The 27190-nt window shown below is 35.3% G+C and overlaps 1 protein-coding gene across 1 annotated transcript; it reads right to left on the bottom strand.

Moving 5' to 3' along the window:
- On the bottom strand, window positions 1-27190 carry TRPC4AP (transient receptor potential cation channel subfamily C member 4 associated protein). The gene is made up of 19 exons (XM_015813784.1): window positions 26985-27190; window positions 19896-20024; window positions 18569-18685; window positions 16154-16211; window positions 15446-15501; window positions 14293-14421; window positions 12170-12371; window positions 11212-11400; window positions 10517-10659; window positions 8691-8822; window positions 7129-7187; window positions 5802-5903; window positions 5347-5430; window positions 4672-4762; window positions 4254-4394; window positions 4035-4143; window positions 3443-3555; window positions 3102-3308; window positions 1-475 (listed from the first exon to the last, which is right to left on the bottom strand). Exons 1-19 carry the CDS (start codon window positions 27153-27155, stop codon window positions 338-340), a joined length of 2370 nt encoding a protein of 789 aa, XP_015669270.1. The 5' UTR covers window positions 27156-27190; the 3' UTR covers window positions 1-337.

Below are 27190 nucleotides of genomic sequence, written 5' to 3' on the forward strand. Positions count from 1 at the left end.
TCTAATTTGGGTTACCAGAAAGAAAATCACAGCTAACCCTTGCATATTGGAAAGGTCCCACCTCCCAAACTCAAAGGCTTCTAGTCATAATGAGCAGGGGAAAGTGGACCTTTTTGCAGACAATTCCAAACAGTATGCAGATTTCCCTGAATATGTGATACGTTTCAAGTTTGTGAAATCTTGCTCTTTAAAGAGGGTGGTGGGGCAAGGGGAGAAAATACATTAAGATAGTAATATTCCATAGTTCTAAGTTTGTGCACACAGCATATCCCTGAAAATCCAACGTCTGCAAGATTCCCTCTGAGGTATTGTCCACTGGAAGTGAGAACCGGTGGAATTACTCTTCGGTGAAGTCTCTGTCAATATCCATGTATGCCTCATCAATGTAGCTAATTATGGCACAAGGTGATGTCCGATCGGTACTAAGCAGAACAGACACAGTCTCTTTCCAATAGGAAAAACTAATACATGAACTCTATAAAGGGAAAAGAAAGAAAAATAAGCACAAACAAAACAAATGTCTCTGGAATATGGCTTGCTAGTACAAATGGCGTTCTATATGGGGTTGCTCTTGAAAAGTATCTGGAAGCTTCATCTAGTTCAAAATATGGCAGCCCGCCTGGTTTTAGGCAAGTCTAGATTTGCACATGTAGGAACGGCATCTCTCTTGTAGGAACTGCATGGGTTGTTGATTTGCTTCTGGGACCAATTCAGGGTGCTGGCTATTACCTTTAAAGCCCTACATGGGCGAGGGCGAGGTTATTTGAAGGGCTATATTTTTCCAGTTACATCAGGGTATATAGTGGGGAAGCGGGATATTTTACCCATCAGGATATAGTGGGGAAGCAGGATATTTTACAGGTCACCCCAGTTAAGGAGGTCTACCTAGCGGGGCCAAGAAAAGGAACATCATCCTGCAGAGATAAGACTGGCCCCCTTGATATTCTTCCGAAAGGCCCTGAAAACATTGGTTTGCCAACGGACCTGGGAACCCATCAAGTCGTTTGTTTGAATGCTGTTGCCAGGAGAATGCGGGTGTCTCAGGTATTGTATTTGGTGCTTTTTTTCTGTAAGTTGTCTGGAGTAACTGTGAGTGAACTGGGCAATCATCTAAATTTCCTAAATAAATATATACCATTAACATCTCATTGCTAGTATTTGAATAGGCCACCAAATACTTTGAGTTGATATTGTAGCACATATGCAATTGCCCCCCCCCCCAACAGTAATGAAAAATGCTCTGTAGAAATGTTTTGCTCCTTTTTGAAGGGAAGTGTTGAAGGATTATTTTGAGGTACAACAGATGTAGGATGTGTTAATATATAACCCACCAAATTGATCTCTGTCCTCCAAAAGTCCATTAAAAGTTGCCCTCAAAATTAATAATTTGCCACCACATTTTGGAGATTCAATCTTGATAGGTTCAGGTGTTACAGGAATTCATCAACAATTCATCAACAATTCATCAACAATTCACCCCACTGTTAACCTGATCTCCAAGAAAACTAGATGCTATATAGAATCCAGATCAAAAGAATTTCATGTACACATTAACCCAGGGATTGGGGCGGTGGGGTAGTTTAGAGCAATTTCAAGGAGATCTTTATTGACTAAATTTGTGCAATCAAAATTTCCTTTGGGTTTTGTTTCTTTTCTTACCTGTGAAAAACTACAGTGGGAAGCTGCAGTATTACTGTTCCTACCACATAAAATTTAATGCCTCAAAATGATAACATATTTTGCTAAAATATAGTCCCATGGGGAAAAATGTTTTATTCAAGCAGGGATAATAGAACTTCATTTATCATTTAAGATGCTGCAGAATTACAAATTTTGAGAACTGCTAAGTATAACCCATTCTGCATTAGGAATATATTACACCCAGATGATACAGAAATTGCCAAATAATTTGGTCCAGTTCAAATCAAATAGACTAAAAATGATTGAGAATATACAGGGTTACAAAAGAAAAATGAAGCAAGACTGAATTGAAACCCAGAAAGCTTGCTAGGTTATCCTATGTATGCAGGTGATTAAATAAGAAATTATTTGCCTCATGCTTGGCAGCTTTTCTATTTTAGAATTAAGTAAAATATAATGCTTAATTTAACCTAAATGCTGCTTTAAATAACATCGGCTGATGTCATATTTTTTAGTTAGTTTATGTAACATTCTGGGCCGGGAAAAGCTAATTTTGGTAGTGTATAAATTAAATATCAAAAGCAAAATAAATTTGCTCATTTAACAGAACATATATGTTATATTAAATAATCAGGAAAGCTTAATTTTCTGGCCAATGAAAATCCTACATTATTTTTTGGATTCACCCATTTCATGTATGATATTTTATCTTCTTGTACAGTCAGTTTTCTCTGTCACAGAAACAGTCTTTTAGGTTTGACATTCTGAATGCAGTATTGGTATGAAATGGAAGCATAAAAAGTCCATCCTGGTAAGAATATCACACACCAATGTCTCTGTCTGGCTGCACCGGAATATATATTTAGTTCAAGAGTTCAATTATCAGAATTCTCAATAAAGGATACATGAAAAATATTCGCGGATATTTTGGAATTGTATCTATCATACCATAATGCATTCTGAAATGTAGCTATTATTAATAACCAACTTTGGTGGAAGACTGCTATTTGCTAATGCTGTTCACTGCACAACATAACTTGTTCTTTCAGGCAGAAATGGATTGTCCCCTTGCAAAGAACAAAAAGACTGTACAGATATTTTCTAATGAGGCAGCATTTTCCTATATTTAAAAGAATAAAACTATTTGTATTAAACACAAAATTTTATCTCTGGTAATGCAGCAATTCTGTTTTTAAAAAGTCTGCAGTAAACATTTGGATACAGTGAATATATCCACTATATATTCACTATAATGTTCCTATAGTAATACATTACCTGTTCAGCCTCACAAGCAAGTAGAAACACTACAAAATAATGAGTGTTTTCCACTGTTGAAAGCTCAAACAGGACATCTTATTTTTTTCCCTCATTTGTTTTATTCCATCAAAAGTTTTCTCCTCTCTTCCGCATCACAATTTTGAAACGTAAATATTTGCAAGGAACTTAGGTTGCAGGCTTACATTTTCTAAACAGGTGCTGTCCTTGTCCTTATTGAGGTAATGCTGCTGCCAGAAACGAAGAAGACTATGAAAATTGTTCAGGATGAAACCAGGATATTTCTTTGTATATTCCATCTCTTGAAGGGTACGCAGATAAAATGGGAGCTTGTCTTTTCTTCGAGCTAACATTAAGATAACTAGACTTGTGTTCAGACAACTTACGTTTTCCTAGTTGAAAAAAGAATCAAGATGAGAAACCATATTGTTAGTTATTCGACAGAATCTAATCAACAAGGTATAAAATATCATTTTATGGATCAATATATACATATGATTCCTGAAATCCAATTGCCATATGTTACCTGGGTCAGTGTTTGTACATGAATAATATTAATGAGTCGGAAAAGAAAGGACATCCTCATGGACATCTGTGACATGTATGATAAGAGGCGGCACTCAGACAAGACTTCTGCAACTACAAAAAAGAAAGTGTGTTAGATTTAAAGTGATAAGTCATGAATGAGCTATAATTCTGAACAGGAAAAAAAAAGCACTGCTAATATGACTTCCACTCATAACTTGTTGGAAAGATTGGTTGTAATTGCAGTGCTTTTCAGAATGTAACTTTGGTCTCTTCAAAGAAAACCTGGCATTAGCCAATGCGGTATCAATGTTGGGAACTGAGGGTATTTAGGATAAGGGATACTTGTTTCCTATACAAACCTTGATCGCACAATTGCTAGTAAAATTGTTGGTTATATTGGAATATTTGCTTCAAGGACGGTACCGCTGTTCATCAGCATTTCAACAGATTAAACTACATTTATGAATAAACTGTGTTAATGATCTCAGAGTATTTCCAGCAATGGCTAAGAGTTATACAGATAAGCTGCAAAAAGACATACTTGCGCAGATTTTTAATGTTATTCCTTGGCTTCAAAACAATTATTTTACCTTTAATATCTGACTGGCTCTCAAATCGATCCAGGGACAAAGTAATACAACGAACCAACATGTTGGAATCAACCAGTGAACTGTTGATCTGATTCAAAAATATCTGAAACTAAAATATTGGAATCATTAGGCTCTACCAAGAGTACTATGTACAAATAAATAAATAAACAAGTATAATACTAAAACTGTATAAAAGGGATTCTAGGATTTTAGTTTTACCTTTTCCTCTGTGTTGATGTACTTATTAAATCTCTTGAAAGCGTCTATGTTGAATTTCATCAGTTCCCCCAGAAGATCAAAATAACTTTGAAGCACATCTCGTGATTTGCATTCACTGTCAACAATGCAGTACAGAATATGCTGGCAAGATTAAACGGACTGTTACTATAAGTTCAAGATATTACATTCTGCATTACAATAGAATACAATTAATAATATAGTAACATATTAAAATCAAACATTCACTTAGCAACAAGATTTTTTTTGTTACATACTACAAAAATATGTTTCATGATTTGGGAAATTATTAAAATTAATAATGTACACCTGTACTTTCAAACAGATTCTACATGTAACAACAGTTTTCTGGTAAAGTTTAAAAGTTAATTTCTTGAATACTGATGCTAAATTAAATTACCTCTAAAAGCCCCCTTTTTAGCAAGAACATCTGATCTGCATAGGAAGTAGCACCTCGTAAGAAACTTTCAACTGCCCTTGCTTGCCAAAATCTGGTAAAACAGAAGAAAATTAAGCACATGTTCCTTTTTTCTCCATTAAACACATCAATACAACAAAACAAAATTAACATTGTTATTCATGCTTAGCCAGGGTATATAATTCTTCTTTGGAGAGAAACAGGAAGAGGAAGAAGACCAATGAAAATACTTAATTTTTCAATCTTGGACCATTATGTGGAGAATAAATTTTGCTCATCATGTAACTGGAACTTTGCCATAGCAAAAAAGCATCAATTTTATCACCTCAGAATCAAAATGATATTTGTGCAACTTCTTACTAATAGAAATCATTAGAAAAAAAATATAATAGCTACCACTGACTACATATACGGATCACTCTCTCTCTAGAACATATTATTTTCGATCTAAGGCTCTGATAGCCAACATCTCTGGAGACTAAGCAACTTTTAATGCCATGGGCAAGGCTGAAACATTGCAGAGTAAAACAATAAGGTTACTGTTTATTGCCATGAACTCAATTTAATTTTTTAATAGAGGATAATGAAATAAATTCTCTGCAGGCCCCAAGATGTAACAAGATGCAGGCCCCAAGATGTAGCAAGAGCAGAACTCACCTGAATGACGATTCTGCTGGTTCTTTCTTCATTACCTGAAGAAGTCTGGTTAGCAAGCCTCTTTTCCCATCGCAAATTAAACTTCTAAAGTATAGGAAAGTGTTAAATAAGTAAACCAGTGGACTGCCATGTGAAGCTATACAATTACTATTTAGTATACTTCTCCTTCAATACTGTACATTGCCCAGTTTTATAGAGAAAGTCAAGGTCCACATGTCAGATTTCACTTATATAGCTTTCACATTTGAGCTGTATAATCTACAATATTTTTTCTATCTGAATTTTAAAAATTGGTGCATTTAAAAAAAATCAATTCTGCAGGCAGAGTGGCATACATTTAAATTTAAGCCGCATTGCTGAATATTCATGAGAAAGTCATGGTTAAATGGGCCACTATGCAAAGATTACTTCAGAAAACAAATTATGCAGAAAAATATGTATTCACAGTTTTCTACCTGTCTGTGTTGACAACAGCCTCAACCTCAGGGATGTTGGCTTTTAGAGAGATTGCGCTCAATTCATTAAGTTCTTGACTGTTTAAAAGTAGATATTTGTTCCTAATACGAACATTAGAACAGATAAATGAACACCTCTATTAGCTTATGTAATGCATTATTTATTTGCTATTTCCAAAATTTACAGCATTTGCAACAATGTCAAGGTTTGGGATCAGACAGAGATGGTCAGTTTTATAAAAACAATATTAGGAGGTAAACACTGGCAACTATATTGAATAACCTCATAGACCATTCACAGTTTGGGACATTGAAGGTTCAGGGAACGGAATCAGTAACAATCAATGCATGAAAAAGATGGACAAGAACCCACAGAACCGATTGACACTCTGTGCTTCTTTCTATCTATCTATCTATCTATCTATCTATCTATCTATCTATCTATCTATCTACCTACCTACCTACCTACCTACCTATAGTTAAATAGATAGAAGCATAACCATACCTTCTTCCTGACTAAACATCCTCTCATAAGTTCTACATATTACCATTTTTGGTTTTCTCTTCTTTTATTGCTACCCAAACACTTCCAATAGGATTTCTATGATCCAGCCCCTGGGTTTCTGTGCAGAGTTGTTGCTTTTATTTGTGCATAGTGTATTCCTCCTGTCTGTAGGGCCTCTCTTTTTTTAAAAAAAAATGAGTGGTAACTTCCACTTTCTATGTGCTAATTATCTCATCAAGTTTCAATCATGTCTTCCTGATTTACAGTCTCCAGTTCTTCCTAGTTTTTTTCTTGCACTCCACGCAGTGTGGAAGAAAGAGCATACGTTTTGAATAACACCACCTACTGGACTCTTAATAGTTTCCCACAATCTCTGCAATGAGTACTGCAATGCTGAGCTCCTCAAGTCTCTTCTGATAAGGGCACAAGCTTGCAAATGCAGTAAATATAGTTCTGTCCTCTTAGGCAGAAAAAAATTGTTGCACAGATAACAATGCTTCTTTTATTGTCCTTACTGCTTGCAGCCTCAGTCACGGGCTCCCTGAAGCTGAGTTCCTATGTAAAACCTCCCACCAAACTCCTTTCTTCTTTGACCTCTCCCACCAAACAAACCCCTTTCCCTTATTTGCTCTTCCCGTTTTCTTGCTCAGTGTAAGTTTTAAATATGTGACACGTACAAATATTGTTCAAAGGTAATTACTGTACATACAATCGGCTATGTAGTTATTTTTGAGGAGCTTCTGACTATATTAAAAGTTAAATATTCACTGTTAAGCTAAATGGGCAGGGAAATTGCAATAAGGATCACAAGCATATACTCACTCATGATGATCACTAAAACTCTGAAGTAGTCTCAAAAACTGAATCTTCAAGGTAATATCCTGCAGAAGGGAGGTTAATTACTTGTATAAATAAAGTGAATGAACTGCAATCACCAGCATCAGCATCAGCAATTAGGCACTGCCCAACTCTGACAGAACTAAATACAATATGAATAAAGGGGGGGGAGGGAAGCCAAGTTAAATAAATAAATAAAATTGAGAACAAGATAGAGAAACCAGCTAAAAACATAGAAAAATACATAAATGAATTCTATTAATGAATTCAACAAGGAGCTCCAGCTGCTCTAGCCGAGGGTCTAGAACAGGGGTAGTCAACCTTGGCTCTTTTATGACTCGTGGACTTCAACTCCCAGAATTCCTGAGCCAGCACAGGGTTGAAGTCCACAAGTCATAAAAGAGCCAAGATTGACTACCCCTGGTCTAGAAGAACAGCCAGGTTTTTAAGGCCCTCTGTCATTGGGGGAAGCCACCTGGCTCTTAGGGGGAACCTCATTCCAGAGAGCAGGGGACGGTAGAGATGAACCTTCTAGCTGCTACAAGATAGTTTGATCAAAAGCAGTGTGCCAACTCTAATGGCTTCTGTGAGCTAGGCAGACATCATGGGAGAAGGCAGTTCATCAGACAGCCATGTATGGCTCTCTAAGAAATAACCAGCCCCTTCAGTTGCACCTGGAAACAAACTGCTAGCCAATGCAACTTGTAGAGCAGGGCAGTCACCTACCACACCTACCACACAAACATCTTTCTGGTTGCTTTGACAACCCACGATGGATCTGGTCCAACGAACAGGTAGTGGAACCAAAGTAGACAGAAAACCCTGTCTATTTTCTTAGGAGTCACCAGATCATACCACAAGATTGAGCATTGGGCATCTTGGCCACACATGCCACACGTGACCAGTTAAGAAATCAACTTAGAGAGGAGCTGAGCGATTGCAGTCATTATTACATTACTATTAGTAATCAAAAATTACTATTTATTAATAAAAAATACCCCAAGGTTACATTTGGTATTACACACCTCGGTTTTCAATGGAATCTGCCTTTTTATCTCCAATATGACAGGATTCTCCCAAATCTGAAAATGGATTCTAGAGTGGATTTAAACTAGGTGGCAATCCTAAAGAAATGTTGCTAGCTAAGTAAGGTCTTGAGGTGATGATAAGGAAAATTACCAACTACCTGTGCTCATCCTAAATCATGAAAACACTTCTCCTATTTTCCATCCCTAAACTTTTCCATGACCTGGAAATCAAAGAGGACTGAGATTGGTTAGTGCTTAGATGAAAGGCCTCCAGAGAATGCTAGGAAAGTGAGCTGGATTAATAAATAAAACAAAAGAAACACATAAAAAATTCTAGAAGGCAATAGCAAACCATTTAGGTATGACCAAGTAACTATACTGATGTAGCCATTTATCACCATGACAGAACTCAACATAAAAGAGGTATTTTTATAGTTTCAGCTTTTGTGACCTGACTAGAACAGTCATATGTTAATGCTATTTATGGCAAGGTTCTCACGAGGATAAACTAATACTCACCGGGCTACAGTCACAGTTCTGATTGTGCCCAGGCAAAACAAGGGCCGATGCAGAATGTTTCCGCCATATTAATTTATCAAATAAATTATTAAGGCCAGGGATCAGTCTAAATTCAGCAATCATTTTATGAACCTAAAGAAGAAGAGCATTCAGTTAATTCACCTTATCTATCACTTCAAATATTGGAAGGAAACAATATTTATCCCCCAACCTGTTAGCCTTTTGTAGAGCTCTAAAAACCTGGTCATGTTCCCAAGCCTGGGGTGGTGAAAGCGTTAAGGGCCCTGTTTCCTGGCTTTATTGATAATTGGTCAAGTATCTTGGCTGCTCTGTACATTTATTTTGGATATTTTTTATTGTCTTAAAATGCTCTTTAAAATTGTAGTATATATTTTTTTGAATTAGAAGTTACCAGAATCACTGTTTGAAATGGACAGCTATGGAAATTGAATGAATGAATAATAAATTCACTGGATTAGGGGACTGGAGGCTAATACATATAAGGACCGGTTGCTGGAATTGGGTACGTCTAGTTTAATGAAGAGAAGGACAAGGGGGGACATGATAGCAGTGTTCCAATATCTCAGGGGCTGCCATAAAGAAGAGGGAGTCAAGCTATTCTCCAAAGTACCTGAAGGCAGGACAAGAAGCAACAGATGGAAACTAATCAAGGAGAGAAGCAACCTAGAACTAAGGAGAAATTTCCTGACAGTTAGAACAATTAATCAGTGGAACAAGTTGCCTCCAGAAGTTGTCAATGTTCCAAAACTGGAGGTTTTTAAGAAGAGACTGGACAGCCATTTGTCTGAAATGATACAGGGTTTCCTGCCTTAGCAAGGGGTTGGACTAGATGACCTCCAAGGTCCCTTCCAACTTTATCATCATCATCATCATCATCATCATCATCATCATCATCATCATCATCATCATATTCTTCTTCTTCTTCATTATCATATTATTATTATTATTATTATTATTATTATTATTATTATATAAATATCTTTCAGACATTACTGATTAAAAACAAATTAGTTATATGTCTTTAAGTGCATCTGGTATCATCTTAGTAAAAGGTATCATACTAAGGTATATACAGTTGGTATTTTCCTATTAAAATATGATATTGGTACTTGATTTCGGAGGCATAAACTATTATCTAAATTCTATGTTTTTCAATGAGTAAATTCTTAATAGTAAAGGGATATTCTAATTCAGTGATGGCGAACCTTTTAGAGACTGAGTGCCCAAACTGCAACCCAAACCCCACTTATGCATCGTCGAGTGCCGGGTGGGTGTGGCCCATTGGCTGGGTGTGGCTGCAGTGGTAACAGAAGACTGGGTGGGACTAAAAAGTTCAATCAATCAATTCCAACTTTGCAAGATCTTTTTTTTCCCCGTGAGAAGTTGAAATTGACTGAACCTTTCTTTTTTTTTTTTTGCGCACGGTGGCAGAGGCCTAAAGCGAAAAGATTTTATAAAACCCAGCTGAAGGCCTAGGACTGGGGCGACGCTGCGCGTGCCCACAGAGAGGGCTCTGAGTGCCGCCTCTGGCACCCGTGCCATAGGTTCGCCACCACTGTTCTAATTCGTGTTCTGTTTCTTTAACCAAAAGCCCTTTAACTAGCGGTTATGCAAGACACCTGACCTGACAGTGACTCAGAGCATTTCTATTTTATCCCAGAGAATAAAATGTGCAGGTTTAAAAATAAGTACTTAAAAAAAGATCAACAGTGTCCTGAGAACTAAAATAAGTTTAGTTTTTAAAAGGTTGTAAGATTTTAAGAAACATTCGGAGAGAATATCTCAAAAAATGATAATAGCATTACCTGATTTCTTTGTCTTCCCATTAAAAGCACACAAAGCACATATAAAACTTCCAATTTATACATAATTTCATGCATAATTTTCATGGATTGAGGAAGCTGATTCCTCGTTGAGGTATTGGCAAATCCACTCTCATCTGAAGATTCTAAGACAGAAAAATGTTCAATGTAGAGGTCTTCATAAGACATTACATTAACCTGTGTGAACTTCCTTTTATGAAGTGTCCTGGATCCAGGTTCAAGGCCATCCTTGGATATAGAAACCCACTTAGTGAGTTTGAGCAACTTAGTCCCTCTCAGCCAAACCCATCACACAAGTCTGTGTTATGGGAATAAAGTGAAGGAAAATCCCTACAGAAGTCAACTTGGGTACTTGGAGAAAAGATAAACTATAAATGTAACTAATAACTAAATGTAAACAATGGAAGCAGCAGTGATGTGCTATGTACTTGCTGCAGCTTTGGGTGTAAAGGAGGAAAGATTACACAATGGCAAAGGAAAAAACAGAAACCTTGCCTAAACTTAAACTGAAATGACTGAATAGCAAAAAGCTATTAAAAACCATTCCACCTCACTATATGATTAGAACAATGTCAGTTAACATGTTTAAATGTGGTGGCCTAGGGGTACTAATTTCAGGATAGACCCTTTAAGGAATTGCGGGTTAAGAAATGGCTGTTTTAGCGTGTGCTGAATACCTGTGCTACTTTGCTCTGTTTCTTCATCTGCCACACGCATTAGTGCATCAAGAACTAAAGCATTGTCTAGCCAGGTGTACCACTCCTCCAGCTCTTGAAGAAAACTGGAAGTTCCTGTTGTTTCTGATACTTTTCGGGTTGCTAGTTTACACAGTCGTTCAATGAAACCTGGTATATTGAGAAGGGTAGCTAGGAAAAGAGGCAAAGAGAACCATATTAAATAGTAAATTACTGAAAAACCTATGAATTATTTTAGCTAACCTAACTAATATTCTCATCTTAAATAAAAGAACATTACAGAATTTGAGTAGATAGGACATTTCTTTTAGCAAGCAAGCAGAAAAGTGAAAACTTTAGGGTGAATTTGAATGAGTAATTATGCTCTTAAATTTCTCTGGGGAGATAATTTTCATTCCCCTTCCGCCAAATGCTCCTGATATGCCCCTTGGACTACATTTGTAGACTCCTAGCACTCTGATATCATACTAATGACATTTGGTAGAAAAATAGTTGATTTTTAAAAAAAATTTCTATTTAGAAATAGAAAGCACCTAATTGGCAAAACATTCCATATCCACTTGTGGCCCTCCCCAAAATAGCTCCAACAAAATTTGATGATTCTGCCACTGAATTTCTACAGCACTATTTTGAGCTGGGAGAATGGAAGTACAGAATTAAGACAGAAATGGAAATATCTGCCTTCCAGAAGCTTCTCTCTCCCACTCTCATTCTTAAAAGTAAAAAGCAGTCCCACCCTTTAACTGAGTCATCGCATGACTTCCTACAATTCTCAAAAAGTTCAGATGGTTGAGTTGTGCCTGCTGACTCCTTGCAGATTACTTATTTCTACAATATGCACACTTGCAAATTTGAAAAAAAGCACACAATTCTTTCCAGCTTTTCTATTTTCTTGAGTGTTCTTGTTTGGAATATTTTACAATGAAAGGAAACATTTTACCTTGATTTATTTCGGCTCGAGAAGGACCCAGATTTTTTTTCTGTTGAGCATTTTTAGCAAGTAGTGTGTGTTTATCATCACTGCCAGTGTCGAGCTCTGAAATTGTAACAGCAAGGATCCTGCAGAAGTTTGCTAGTTGCTGTTGGTCAAAACTGGAGACAAGATTGGCGAGATTTGGAATATCCTCTAACTGGATCATTTCCTAAAAGGAGGCAATTCACATGTTAATTGCTAACATTTCTTACATTCTAGTAATTAACCATTATGAATAATTTAACAACATTTAAACAAATTGCTTTCAGTACATGGAATCTTTTTCAGTTTCAGGTGAAGCATATTAGAAACTCTACAAAATTCCTTAAAAAGGTATCAGGTGTGCCTAGTTCAAATCATGCTATTGTAATCTTTGAGAATTTGGCACTATCCATCCCCTTTTACCACAGCTGTCATAGCATGAGTAGAGTCTCTATGTGTTACCAAGCAAAAGAGATGCCCATGGCAACTCAGTGATTGTAGGGAAGACTCTCAACCTCATAGTTCAGTCTTATCTCCTGTCCTATTTAATGTCTGCATGAATATCTGCTGGGAGAAGTCATATAGTAATTTAAGATGTGGCATCCTCAATATATCGATGATACATACCCTGGTGGTGCAGTGGTTAAAGTGCAGTGTTGCAGGCAAAATCTGCTCACAGCCTGGAGTTCGATCCTGACGGGGCTCAAAGTTGACTCAGCCTTCATCCTTCCAAGGTCGGTAAAATAAGGACCCAGATTGTTGGGGGCAATATGCAAAATAATGCTTTACATTGTAAACTGCCCAGAGAGCGCTGTAAAGCGCTATGGGGCAGTATATAAGCCAAAATGCTATTGCTATCACTATTCGGTGGTCAGCCCAGGCCCAGCTGGAGGTGCTACAGAAATCTTGTCTTAGTACCCAGAGCCTCTTAGAATCTGGATGAGAGAAAATAGGGTAGCTGTTCCCTGAGACAGTCGTTTTTGCCCATCACAGACCACCATCCGCCATCGCGAGGTTATCTCTCAAGGAGATAGCATTGCTCCTGAGGAAGCAAACCTGTGATTTGGAGATCCTCCTGAAATGACAGCTACTAATGGAAAGGAAACTAAAGGCTACAGGCAGGAGGTCCTTTGACCAGGTCCTTTACCTTGCATCCCAACTGCAACCCGACCTGGAGTTGCAGAACTAGTTGAGAACTAATACAGGTAGTCCTTGGGTTATGAGAGCATTTGGGACCAGGACTGCCATCATCAAGCGGTCTGGTTGTAAAGTGCAATGTCACATGACCGCATCATTTAACTATGGTGATCCAGGCAGTCCTGGTGGTCACTGTAACCCAAGACATGCATGTTCTTAAACAGAAAGCGGAGGGAGTCCCAGGTGAGGAGCATGAGGGTGCCACACGGAAGTGCAAGAGGCCTGGGAAACACAGGTCACCAGCGAGTTGGGGTGGTGCTACAGTGTGACAAGAGGTCAGGGAAACTGAGAAAAAGAGGGCACAGGTTTATGTTCGTATGCAAGAGCAGGAAGGCCCAGGAAAAGAGGGCACTGGTAGGTGCAAGTAAGTGATAGATGAAGGAGTGTGTGCTGCATGCAACAAACAAATGCTGGGGGGGGGGGAGATGACACTTACCTAAGTGACTTGTGATCTTCCTTGTTGGCTTACCCATTGATTTTGCTTATGCAAAGCTGGCAGAGAAGGTCAGTAATTATATGACTGGGGGATGTTGCAAATAGCTGTAAGTGCAAGCTAGTTGCCTAGTATCCAAATTTTGTTCACGTGACTGTGCGGTGCTTAAATGGCTGGAACTTTGAGGGTTAGTCCCTTTGTTCAGTGCTACTGTAACTTCACAGAGATGCTGAACGAATGGTCATAACTCAAGGACCACCTGTATCACTATCATAATTTGCTTGGGCTATTGCCAAGCATTCTACATGATGCTGCCTTTGAAGACCATCAGAAAATTCAACTGTTTAAATTTTGAATGTGGTTGCCAAGAAGGATGGTTTTTCTTAGCTAATTCATTAGTACATGGGTGAAGGATCCAAACTTTTCCCAAAATTAATTGTCCCATGCTACTAATAGTTTCAAAGGATTATTGACAAACCTTTTTCACTCCAAGAATGTCTTCAATAAGCGTGGCTGTTTGCAGGAATGTCTTTTTATTTGTCATCAGTGTAAACAAGAACAGCACAAAATCATTTCTTTCTGCCAATCGTTTAGTGACTCCTTCGGTCTACAAAATTAAGAAAGTATTCATCCCAATTATTTATTGGCAATATCTCTGAATAAAAAATCCACAATAGTATTCCTCAATTGACAATTTTTACAAGTATATTAAGGAGGAAAATAAATATATAGTAAAAACAAATAATGAAAGTCTGTTTCTGGAGTCTAATGAAGCTGTTCTGGATGACTGAATGGAAAAAGGGATTCATTGATAGGTTTATGCTGTACATTTGTTTAAACTCTTCAGCACTAGGTTGAAACTGATAAGAGCTTTTCAGTAGGATTGATGTTATAAATCTAATTCCCCAAATATCTTCTCATATTTGTTTTGGAGGATTCCCTAAATTTCTGAGGCCTATATTATTTTTGTGTGTGTATTTTTAGCAGAATGACAATATTGTATATAGCCCAATATTTTTGCCGATAATGCTGATCATGTTGATATTAAGAATAGTTAGATAATTGATATTATTATTGTTATTATTTTATCTACTATTTCATATTTTTGTATATGGGGCGTTGAAGGCAGCAACATCAACATAAAATAAATACCTAAAAGACTAGCTTCAACTGCAAATGCCTGATTGAAGAGGAAGGTCTTGATTCCTTTCCTAAAAAGTGGACCGCTTAGGGAATGCTGTAAAGCACTATGAAGTGGTATATAAGTCTAAGTGCTATTGCTATTGATGGAGTAGATTCCATAGCTTGGGAACACAGTAGGAAAGTATCAAAAGCAGTCCAAAAACAATCATGGTAATGTATTTTTAAACTTATTTGATGGAAAATAATTTTCAATCTGGAATAAAAATATACAAAATACCAATGAATTTCATATTACTAAACTCTTAAATAGTCCTACAATTAATCACATACCAACAAATCCTCTTTAAAAGACAAAATTGAGATAAAATGCAGTTGACAACGTGTTTATATTATATTATGTGAAATTCTATGTTTTATTTTTTTAAAAGTAGGTAATGTTTTTAGGTATAATAAAACAAAAAATTGTTAGTAAATAGAATATGACTTACACATATGCAGGAATTGTACAATATGCTTAAGCAGTCCTTGATAAGGTCATCACTTACTGTAAAACATAATATTCTAATTAGTGCTTTTTTCAAATACAGTATCTCAAGGTCACTCATTCTGTCTATATTTCAAGGTATGTTACATTATATCATAAATACAAAGAATACTGATGAAAACAGCATGTATTTCAGCTGTTAAAGTCCACTAAACCTAGGGTTAATTGTATCAATGGGGAGGATTATAAGTAAATGGCTAACAATCAACCATCAGTCTTCCATCTCAATGGTAATTCCAGGATTATTATTTTGCGTACTGCCTGCATCCTGTGGGTGGGGCTTTTCTTGTTTGTGCGGCCTGGTTGCTGGCATGCTGCGGACTGGTGCTGGTCCACAGACCGGAGGTTGGGGACCCCCTGCTCTACACATATATTTGTATTTTTTTAAAAAAATATTAGTTTATTAATTCTTAATGGGTAGAATAGAAATAACTTGTCTAAAAGTAAAAACAAATTTAATGAAAGCTGAATGTAGAATTAGAGGTACTAATTTAAATCCACATAGCAAATACGAGGCATGTTTTAAATGATTTGTTAATGTTTCCATAGTGAGTAAACTATAATTTATCTTGCAACTACTGCTACCAAACCTGCACTTGTGACTGACACTGAATAAAAAAGTATTTATGACAGAGACATGACTTCTACTTACTCTTTTGTTTCTTCTTCTGTGTAATAAATGTTGGCCTCATAAGTATTTCTACTAGAAGCTGTGAATAAGATAATTACTTTATTTACTTTAACAAAATAGTACAACAATTATCTGAATAGCAACTTCAATTGATTTTAAGCAAATTCTTCTTTTTTATTGCGCACACAAAACTTCTATTCAACTACATGGTAGCACCTGTTTGAGCCCCCCAAAATAAGAAAGGCAAAGTAAACTTGGTTAATATTTCGATAGGAGACCTCAGCAGACCCTGGGTTTATAACTAGTGTGGGAAACTTAAAACGTTCCCAGATTCGATGGCAATCCCCTTCTGCATTTTTGCCAACTACGAGACAACTAGTTATGTCTGTACAATCATCAGCTTGATTTGAACAAGACTTTACCTTACTTTACAAAACGTCTAATGCCCAAACTTTACAATGATCTCTTTGTAAAATTTACCATGTTTTAATAGGATATCTCTCTAATGTTTGGGCTCATACTTAAATACACAAGCTTTTGGCTTTGTGCTCTCTCTTCTAATACAGAAGATATAAGAAGATGATAGAAGATGTTCTGAAGTAACTAATGTTTCCTATTATGCCTGGTCAGGTCCAGCTAGGTTTAAGGTTGACTAAACTAGAAAAACAAACCAACTTCAAAGTCTGGTCAATAATCTTTATCCATTTCAGTAAATTGTATTGTAATTTTGTGTGGGGTTAAAAATACTATTTTGACAACCACTTGGCATTAGAATCAGAGAAATGTAGATATTCTATGTTGTATACTTCTTTCCTCTGTCAGAACAGGTAAATAAAATAGTAACCTTCTTTTCACATCCCAATTTGGAATTATAATTATTGGCTATCAAACCAGCTAATTTTAAATCATGTGACACTGGTTAGCTATGGCCTCTTAATGTGCTCCATTATGATCACATACACATTTAACAAGAAATACTGCTCTATTTTAAATACTTTTAAACTACATGTAATACAAAATAATTGCTGAATATATACATCCTAAATACGTTGTGCTAGTTATCTGGGAAAACAAAATCTCATTGCCTCCAAATTAGGCATTAAATGGAATTTGCTTTTATTACGTTGTCAGTTTTTAGATAAGACAAGGCTATACAAGAGCCTGGACTGGTGAGAAGCACAGATTTGTTGCTTGTTATATGAAAGCTATTGAGAGAAATATAGGTACTTCCACCTTTATAAAACATATTTCTGCATTTTTCAGGAATTATATTATCCTCTCTTCTCTATCAACTTTAAATTCAGCTTTACTTCTTCAGTTCAAACCAATTAAAAAAATCATTGTAAATTTGTATTTAATGAGATTAAATATGCTGTTTCCCAAGCTCTGACTTGTACTAAATTTATGGATGGTTTTTAATTGAGTCTGTCTGAGGCTATTATAATCATAAAACAGTTTGTCATCTTCTATTAACATGAAATTATATTTAAGACTGAACACATGATTACAATAGGTATAATAAAAACAATATATGTCACACCTAATCAGTTGTATTCTACTGACTAGAGACGAATTGCATATACTTCCAGATACTCTACACTGTAACCGTTCCACAATTTCAGTTTCTGAGCTGGATCACCCCTTTGCTAGCACTGAAAAATGGTTTCCCCAGAAGCCAACCAAACCCAGACAGCTGGTTGGCAAACTACATTAGAAATTAATGAACTCATGTTGGAACAAACATTATTCGCTTGAATCAGAGGCAATGAGATTGGGTGATTAGGTGATACCAGAAGGCTGGTGACATGGAGAAGACGTAAAAAGAAATATTTAAGTTATGTTCAAGAACTCCAATTACTTGAATGACTATATCAGAGATACTTTGCTAAAAGTACTATCCTACTTTATATTAGATTTGTTATGATGGGACAAAATATCCTGGAGAATAATATTCAAACTGCATTAGGTAGCATAAACTACAAGCAACTTTTAATATTCTTGCCTATTTTTATTAATGGTTTTCACTCTTCTCAGATTTTGCACAATATAATCTCACTGGCTTTTAAACATATGTTTTTCTTTCCAAAAGACATTTCAGAAGAACCAACTCTTTCCTTGTAGTTCAAAAGATCACCAAAGCATAGTAAAATTACAAAACATTCATCTTTATTATCCCATGGCCTCCTACTCTTTTTATATATGCAATATATATATTATATGCAACTGTTTCCTTTTAATCTTTCTCTTCTAAGCTAAAAGATGATAGATGTTCTCCAAATTAATATTTCTCAGATGATGAGTCTTCACTTCCTGCCTTGAACAAACATTAATATTTCCTTACATTTATCAAAGTTTCTCTACCATGGATTAGAATGTCGCAGCATTTGAGAACCTGTTTCTGTATTGAAAGCAAAACTGACTCAGAGTATCACTTACATCAACACCTCCAAATAGGTCAAATGTATATGTATTTGGAAAAGTAGACTCTTGTGCAGTTTTTCTTTCTTCTGTGACAAACGCCATGGCTTCCATTGAAAGGAGGGGAGAAATTTCCTGGCAGAAACAAAAACAAAATTTTATTGTAGTTATGATAGATTTATATATTAAATTACAGAAGTTATTGAGAGAATAAGACTTTTAAATATTAATCATTTTCAGAGCAACAGTTTACAGCTGTTCTCAACCTTGGCAGCTTTCAGACGTGTGGATTTCAACTCCCAGAACTGTAAATGTATAGCATGTATATGTATCATGTTGGCTGGGGAATTCTGGAAGTCCACACAACTTACAAGTTGCCAAGATTGAGAAACACTGGATTATAACATCAAAAAGCCAATATTTACATTGATCCTTTTTAACTGGTCCACAAACTTTGTATGGCATTGCTCAAAATAATGCTTATTCATATGAAAAATGCAGTTCAATAAAAGCACACATAATGGCTTCACATTAAGCAAAGACCCTCCCCTCCAGTATCTAAACTAGTGATCAGTAACCAAGAAATAGATCTTGGGGTTATCATAAATAGTCCAATACAAATGTTCACGTAATGCGCATTTGCTCTGAATTTTATCAAAACAATTAAAAGGCTACAACAGAGCTGAAAAAGGCAGAGAAAGTGACAGACGAAATGTTCTAATACTATCTGGTAAAAAAAGGCCTAATGCTCAGAAATTGCTAGAATTGAAATGTTACAACTGTGCATAATTACAGTTTGAAGAAAATGGACATGATGTGGTTTTAATAATGTAGAACAAAATTTATTAAATTACATTTCATATATGGATATACCTACATACATATAAAGGGGCATGATAACAAAATCATTTTAGATATGCTAATAAACAAAAAAAATTAAGTTGCTTGTATAGCAGTGATAGCCTGGACTAGTCAGCATCATCTCTATTACCAATGTTGTTTGAAACATTTTCACCATGAAGAATAGCTAAATAAAAATGAGGAATGTTTAGTTCATGAAAAACAACTAAATAAAATAATATGTGGTATGAACAGAGCAGTATATGATGTTAGCAGTTATGCTAACATCATGCATACAGAATATGCTACAAATTAAACATTACAAATTACACAGTAACGTTTGATGTTTAATCCACATATTCTACATATATAGATATTATACAAAATTGCAATTTTATTGTACAGTGAATTACATAATAAGTTACTAATACTGTTTATGATTGGCTTGTGATTAAGAACAGAGTTAACACAGTGATGTTTGATTGAAAATGGGCAATAAACTCACCTTTAAGATGCTCTGGCACTGAGAAAAATCACTATTAGCATGGCTAGTCTCATAGAGCTTTTGTAAGAGCATAGGAATTCCATTCCACTTTGCTTGTTTGTCTCTTTCTTTTAACAAAGCTCCTGTGATCTGCAAGACAGAGTTTCAGATTCCATCTATTTTATCCTTAAAAAATACTTATTACAGTGCTTCCAGAGTATTTAAATTGATCACTCCTTCAGTTTTTCACTGCACCAGAAATTAATGCCAATTTCCCCTCATTAAAATTTGGGGTTTCACACATATATTTAACACAGCAGAAACACAAAATTAGTCTAATAACTTTGAAAGACAAAATATCACATTGAAGATACTTGCAACATGCATTGTACTTTCATTGTACTTGTTTCATATATCAATTCATCTAAATTCCAAATATTATTGATTTCTTTTTCTTGGAAATAAATTCAGATGTATGGTTATAAAAAAAGCATTTTGTCTTATAACCCCTCTACACTGAAAGGTGATGGGAATATTAGCTATAGCATTAGAATTTTCATTAAATGATAATTTGAAGAATTATTTTTCTTTTTCAAATTTAAAATCAAGAAATGCATACAACTATTGAAAACATTTTAGACAGTAAAATCAATATGTCAGTAGATTATTCTTATACTATTTATTGGGTTTTATTTATGTATCTGTCAATCATCAGTAATTTCCCATCACGTCACTTTTTTCATCAAAGTTAACTGTAGCTTATAGAAGACAATATAACAATTTGATGTTTAGGCAAGAGTAGGTAGTCACCAAAGAAAGTAACAGAAAGTAATCCTTCCTTTATTTGCTGAGATAAATTAGGAAGTTATCATTTCTTCTATCATAATGTGATCACTTCAGCCTTTTTGGAAATATTGGTTTATTGCATCAGTTACTAAACACCTATAAAATCCATTCTTTGTTTGTTAGAAAACGAAATAAAGAAATGTAACTAAGACTAAACAAATATAATGAACAAGGTCAGAGAAAGTACTTGAAAGTATTTTTGTAGTGCACTATAATAAAACAGCAAATTTCATATTTGCAAGATAATATGATACGTTTAACAGTCTCACAGGCTCCACTTCAAACAGAACTCTTCCATCCACCCACTACTTATACCTTAAATATGCATGTACCATTTCCCTCCCTTAGGATAGGGTTTATATTTAGACTTTAAAGTCAACCATTATTTCAGAAGCTTTTTTGAGCTTCAGGATTGTTTCAATTATATCAGTCTCATATTTGAAAGCTTTTATTTTCTATTCTTAATGATATTGTTCATTTCAATGTGTCTCAGCAGTTTCTGATCACAAGCACAGTATATTTCTTAAGTTTATTTTCTATCTACTCAGAGAAGGAATAACTGCAGGGATTTTTCTTCGCAAAGGACATTTCCTTCCCACTATAAAGGGCATGAGCCATTTAATGCAAGGATTCCTTTTCCGAAGCTTAATAAAGCTTTATAAAAATAAATAAATGAAAAATCCAATCTTGCAGGAACAGAACATAAATGCCCATTTAACATTATCAACTTTCTTCCGGATACTCTGGAAGAATTCCTATTTTCGTCTGCCTTTGAACTTCCTTTCTTTGCATGTTTTCTTTGTAATTTTGCTAGCTTTCTTGCATTTGCAAAATATCTTGGACACAATACCTATCTACAAAACACAATTAAAAAATATAGTAAATAAATGTTTCTTTACAAACCTTTCTCCCCTCCCCAGAAAAGCAGTAAGAACTTTGATTCCAGTATCTCAAAACCATGGTCCTTACTGATGCAAAATACTTCTATGCAATATTTTGTAACACTATGCAATACCTCACTTTAAAAATGGTTGTAAGCCCTCAACAATAGAGCTTTATCCCTGGGCTGGCAAGATAAAGTCCACTGGCTGAGGGTTTGTTCTGTAAACTGTACTTGGTTTTCTTGGGACAAAGAAAATTCCACAATATTCAGTATGCACAAAAGTTTTATTTTTTTAAAAAGGCACTTTATCCATCTGGTGAACAGGAAGGAAATGCCAAAAGCATATATGAAAAAGGTAATTTGAGATTGGCAGGGGCTATATTTGGGTAGGGAAAATTATTTATTTGTTTATTGTGCTTCTGTTCAATTAATATCAACTTTGAGTGGCTTAAATATTTTTTTGTAAATAAGGTTAAAATATAAATAATAATTATACAATTATAATGCAATACAGGTAGTCTTTGACTTATGATCATAACTGAGCCCAAAATTATGATTGTAAGTCATGCCAGTCATTAAGCGGGTCACCATGTGATCAAGCCCAATTTTACCTCCTATTTTGTGGCAGTCTTATTAAGCCAATGCTGCAGCCCTTAAGCAAATCCCCAGAGTCAAAAAGGATAGTAAGTTAGGCAGCACATCAATTTAATAAATAGTCTGTAATGGGCATTTTTTTTTGCCAGAAACTGGAAGTAAAATTCAATTCTGGCAAAAAAGTCATAAACTGTGATTATGTAACTATAGGATGCTGCAAACATCCATAAATGCAAGCCAGTTACCAAGTGATCAAAATTTGATTACATGACTTTGGGAGGAACCAACTGTTGGAAATACAGGTTGTAAGTAGCCCTGGGGTGGTTTGTCATATTTTTAAACAATCGGAAGTGACCGATCGTAAGTCAAGGACTAACTATAATACAAATCAAAATTTAACACCAGAGAGCAATAAAGAAAATCACTAAAGGTAAATTAAATAAAATGCTCAACTTCAATCAACCCTCAGGTGATCAGAGGGTTCACATTACTTCTGCCTCTAATTTTTCTGGCTGGCAGAAAAAGCCAAGTTTTAATGGCATCTCTAAAACCCAGCAGGGCCCATATAAATCCAAAGAGAATGTTGTTCCAAATAAGGAGGGCAGGGATCGAAAAGACTACCTCTGGAGCCTTCAAATTATCAAGTCTCCAAGTAAGAGCCCCTTTTATTTGATTTTATCAGATGGACACAAATGATCAGGAAAAAGTGATCTTAAGTCAGCAGACTCCAAGAGACTGCTGGCATCAGGACAGAATTTCAATTACATCACCTGTTGGGCCAGAGGTCTAGTGCAAAGATGAGTATCATCAGTATATGGACGACACTATATCTGTGATAACAGGTGATCTCCCTCAGTGCTTTCATATAGAAACTAAAGAAGATTGGAAAAAATGCTAGCCCTCTGTAGTACCTCATATACAAGGGGCTTCAGACTCAATTTTTCTTTTTCTATTAAATAGAACTGCCCCATCAAGGAGGAGGAGAAGAACAACTGCAATATCAAGTTCCAACTCTTGTAGGTAGCTCAAGAAAATAATTATGATTGCTGGTATTAAAAGAAGGTCCTCCTGCCTGTAAAGTTAGTATTGATTAATCCAAGATCAATTGGAGAGTGATCTGACCCTGACAAGAAAGAAGTGGACCTCCTATACTCAGATTGCATCATATCAGAGCAAAATCAAATATTTTTTTAAATAAGTGCAACAAATAAACAAATTTAATAAAGAAGCCTAGCATCATGTACGTGAGATGGGCAGTTATACAAACTGAATAAATGAATACACACACACACACACACATACAGAAAAGAGAAGTGCTTTAAACATTATGTGAAGGGCCATATCCTACAGAATTGTTATGTTTTGATGGTGTTCAGGATATTTATTCAAAATTCTAAATGTATCTGTGGCTTGAAAAGATGGAGATCCTTACTTTATCCAATTTGAACTCGATTGCTTAAGTCATCAAAATAGGATCCAAATAAAACTTTCCACAAAACAGCATCTATAGGTTGACTAAGTACAGACACATATAATTATGCATTTTTAACACCCTCATTTGCAAAATGAGAGCCATCAGAACATCTATGGCACTTAGATGCAGCAAACGATTCTACTGTCAAACATTCTGGATTCACTATTGGAATAAAAAGTATTCTAGATAATATTTCATGTTTATCCCTTTCTCAGTAATATCACTATACCTACTTATGTTGTTATGCCAAAGTGCTTCCACATAAATGTAAAGTTTTCTATAACACGAAAGACTTGAAAATACAGTTGTTATTCAAATGCTGTTTCAAATACAAAGAGGTTCTGTATACTGAGATACTCTGTGACCTTAATTACAACAGTACCAAGCAGATGGGGATCATTTACAGAAAAGAGCCATTGATATTTATTCAGGAAAGTTTAAAATGACAAATACTTTTACTGAATAAAATCTTTATGTTCAAGGGTATTATACAGGAACAGAATCCTATGTTTTTGAAAACAATAGCACCCATCTAAAGCAACATATACTTAAACTACAAAACCAATGTTTCAATCCTTTAGCTTTTTCTTCCTATCACTTTTCCTTCATGTATTTTTGTAAATATACAATACAGTAGTAAAAATTAAGTTGCATCAATTCTTACTTGCTTTATGATTTAATATTTTATAAATTATTTCCATTTTAGAAAAGACAGAAGAAACCTTCTATCCTAATATTTTAGAGATGGGAATTGTTGGAAATATAGACATAAAAAAGATGATTTCTAGGCAATGAAAAATACTAACACAACAAATTAAAAAGATAGATATCTAACAACAAATAAAAAACTCCTAAACTCTTAAAATAATGCCTTATTCAAAAGGAAGACATATTACTAATATTATTAACATTAAATCACCTATCATAAAGCAAAATGGAAATAGACAATAAGGAAAGAAGCCAAAAATAAAATTCTTAATTTTTATGTATTCATAATATAACCTAACATACCCAACACGTTGATGGCTATAGGGAGTTAACAATTGTTTTCTGCTGATTGTCTGACCACCTAAGCAAGAAAATAACTTTGCTCAGGTGGGCAAAAAGCTACCAGTAACAATATCCCAAAAGGAAATCAAAGAAGTGGAAAGAGTTTTTATCCATTCCACTGATAATTTTTAAACTGAAGACAGAATAAAAACTCTTCCAAAGTTGCCCCTTTCCGCTATTTCAGGTCAAGAAGGCTTGAGATAGTGTACATCTATAGCTCCTCCCTCACTGGATTCACAGGGGCTTTAACTGTCTGCATTTTATGTACTGAGAATCTAACACATAATTTATCAATGAATTGATAAATTTTTTTCAGAAAAAAAATAAGAACATTTTTTTGGAGAATTAAACATCGATAATTAACTTTGGAATGTGGCAATTTTAATGCCATCCAGATGTTGTAAAAGATTCTCTAAAATTCTAATGTAAAATGAGCTCTGAAAGAAATAGACCCAGGGCTAAAAATTATGAGAATATTTTGTTATACTAGTATTTGCATCTTCTTTACAGAAATTTAAGATTTAATCTCACTCTGTAATAATTTAGCCAAAAGTATGGAAACTAAATAAAATATATTGGTAAAAGACTGTTATGTGTGCAACAGATACATTGGTGTAATAAGGTTAAAATGACCTATTCAGCTAAAAAGGTTCAACTTGTAATCTGAAGATATATTTAAGATTTAAGGAGTACTGTATTCACTGAGGAATAAAAATAGAAAATAGTTGTGTGATTGACTGATACACAATACATAATATATATGGATTTCAGCTTTATCAGCTATTTCAGATTTGCTCACTCTTTAATATTAACCTTTCTAATTTCTATATGAAAACAACTTTAAATGAAGATTTATTTATTTATTTATTCTGGTGGAATAAAATTAATACTTTATTTTCTTCCATTTCCCTACTTTTCTTTTCCAATCTTTTAAACAAAGCTATCAAGAGCATCTCCATACAGGTATTTCAGCAATGGAAATCTAAAATAGGAGCAATGTAATTTACAGCCATTTATACAATCTAAAAAATTAAGTGGTAGAATTTATAGCTCTATCTCCATTTGCAAAGAATACTTTAAATATGCACTATCAAAGATTATGGCTGCAAAATAAATATGAAAGAAACTGTCAGTATCTCTAACAAAAGACAAACAACAATACGGTCTGAATGTCTGTGGGGAAACATATCCCAGAGGTTTAAAAACAATTAAAAAATCTAAGTCCTTAAGAGGAACTAACATAAAGTACAATGTCAGCTTTTCCATATTGTTTTAGAAATGACAACTTTTGGCAGTTATCACTTAAATCATACCTCAGAAGAGATTGCATATCATTAAAAAATGAAAGAAACAAAAGTTCATTATTTGCTAAATTTCAATATTTCTTTTTGGATGTAGTCAAAAACCAGGAACATAAAGTGAAGAAATAATAAGAATTTATGGGTGAAAGTAATATTAAATAGCTTGCTGTTCATTGCCACTGCAATTTAACATATAATTAAATCAAATTCAATTTAATTAACTAAGTATCGCTATTATTTTGGTTTTTAAAAAACTTGTACTTTGAACGTATATTTCAGTGACAGAATCATCTATCTTTTCCTATGAACTGTCCATTATCTATGAATCATTATTAGTTTTGGATTATACAGTATATAAAATCTGATGGGATGTCTGAATATATGAGAGCAAGATTAAATGAGAGATATCACCCACCAACTCCACCTATAATAAGATGCTGAACATCAGTCATTACCAACATCCTGCTCTTATACATAAAAATCAAACACAAATCAGAAGCAAGTCACAACAGCAATTCCTGGGAGCCAAGGAAGCTGGATAGGTTACTTTGGGCTAGTCACTTTCCTAGCCCAACCCACTCCACAGGGTTATTGTTATGAGGAAAATAGGAGACATATCCTATTTTAATATCCTAGTATTAGATATGTTCACCAGCTTGAGATTTTATATATATGAAAAGTGGGGTAAAAATCATCATCATCATCATCATCAAGAAGGGGAGTAGCATACAGGCACCTACTGTGTACCCCTTGCATACAGAGTAGGAGGCTAGCAATTCTCAGAACTCCCAACTCCATCTATCCTTAGTTGGTTTTTTTTTTTAGCTAAAATCGACAAGGCTCCCACCTCCACACAAAAGCCATCAGCCCAAAGGCACAGCCAGGGACAGAGCAAATTCTCTGAGGAAGCCCACCCCGGCATGGCCCAGCCACCCCGCAGAGCCCAGCTGAGCCTGCAATACCTGTGACCCCCGTGTCAGGCCCCGGCCGCTGAGCTGTGCATGCCGAAGCTGGGCCAGGATGTTGATCGGTCCTCTCTTTGCTTCACGCCGGCCAGGCGTGCAGGAAACAGGGTCCGCTGCTGGTGGCAGAGCTAGCAATGCAGCTCCTGCACCCCCTATTGTGGATGCCATAGTCGCTCTTGCCCCGGCCAGACGCAAACAGGAAG

The sequence above is a fragment of the Protobothrops mucrosquamatus genome, unplaced genomic scaffold (assembly GCF_001527695.2).
Source record: "Protobothrops mucrosquamatus isolate PMUCROS unplaced genomic scaffold, P.Mucros_1.0 scaffold194, whole genome shotgun sequence".
NCBI classification, from domain to species: domain Eukaryota; kingdom Metazoa; phylum Chordata; class Lepidosauria; order Squamata; family Viperidae; genus Protobothrops; species Protobothrops mucrosquamatus.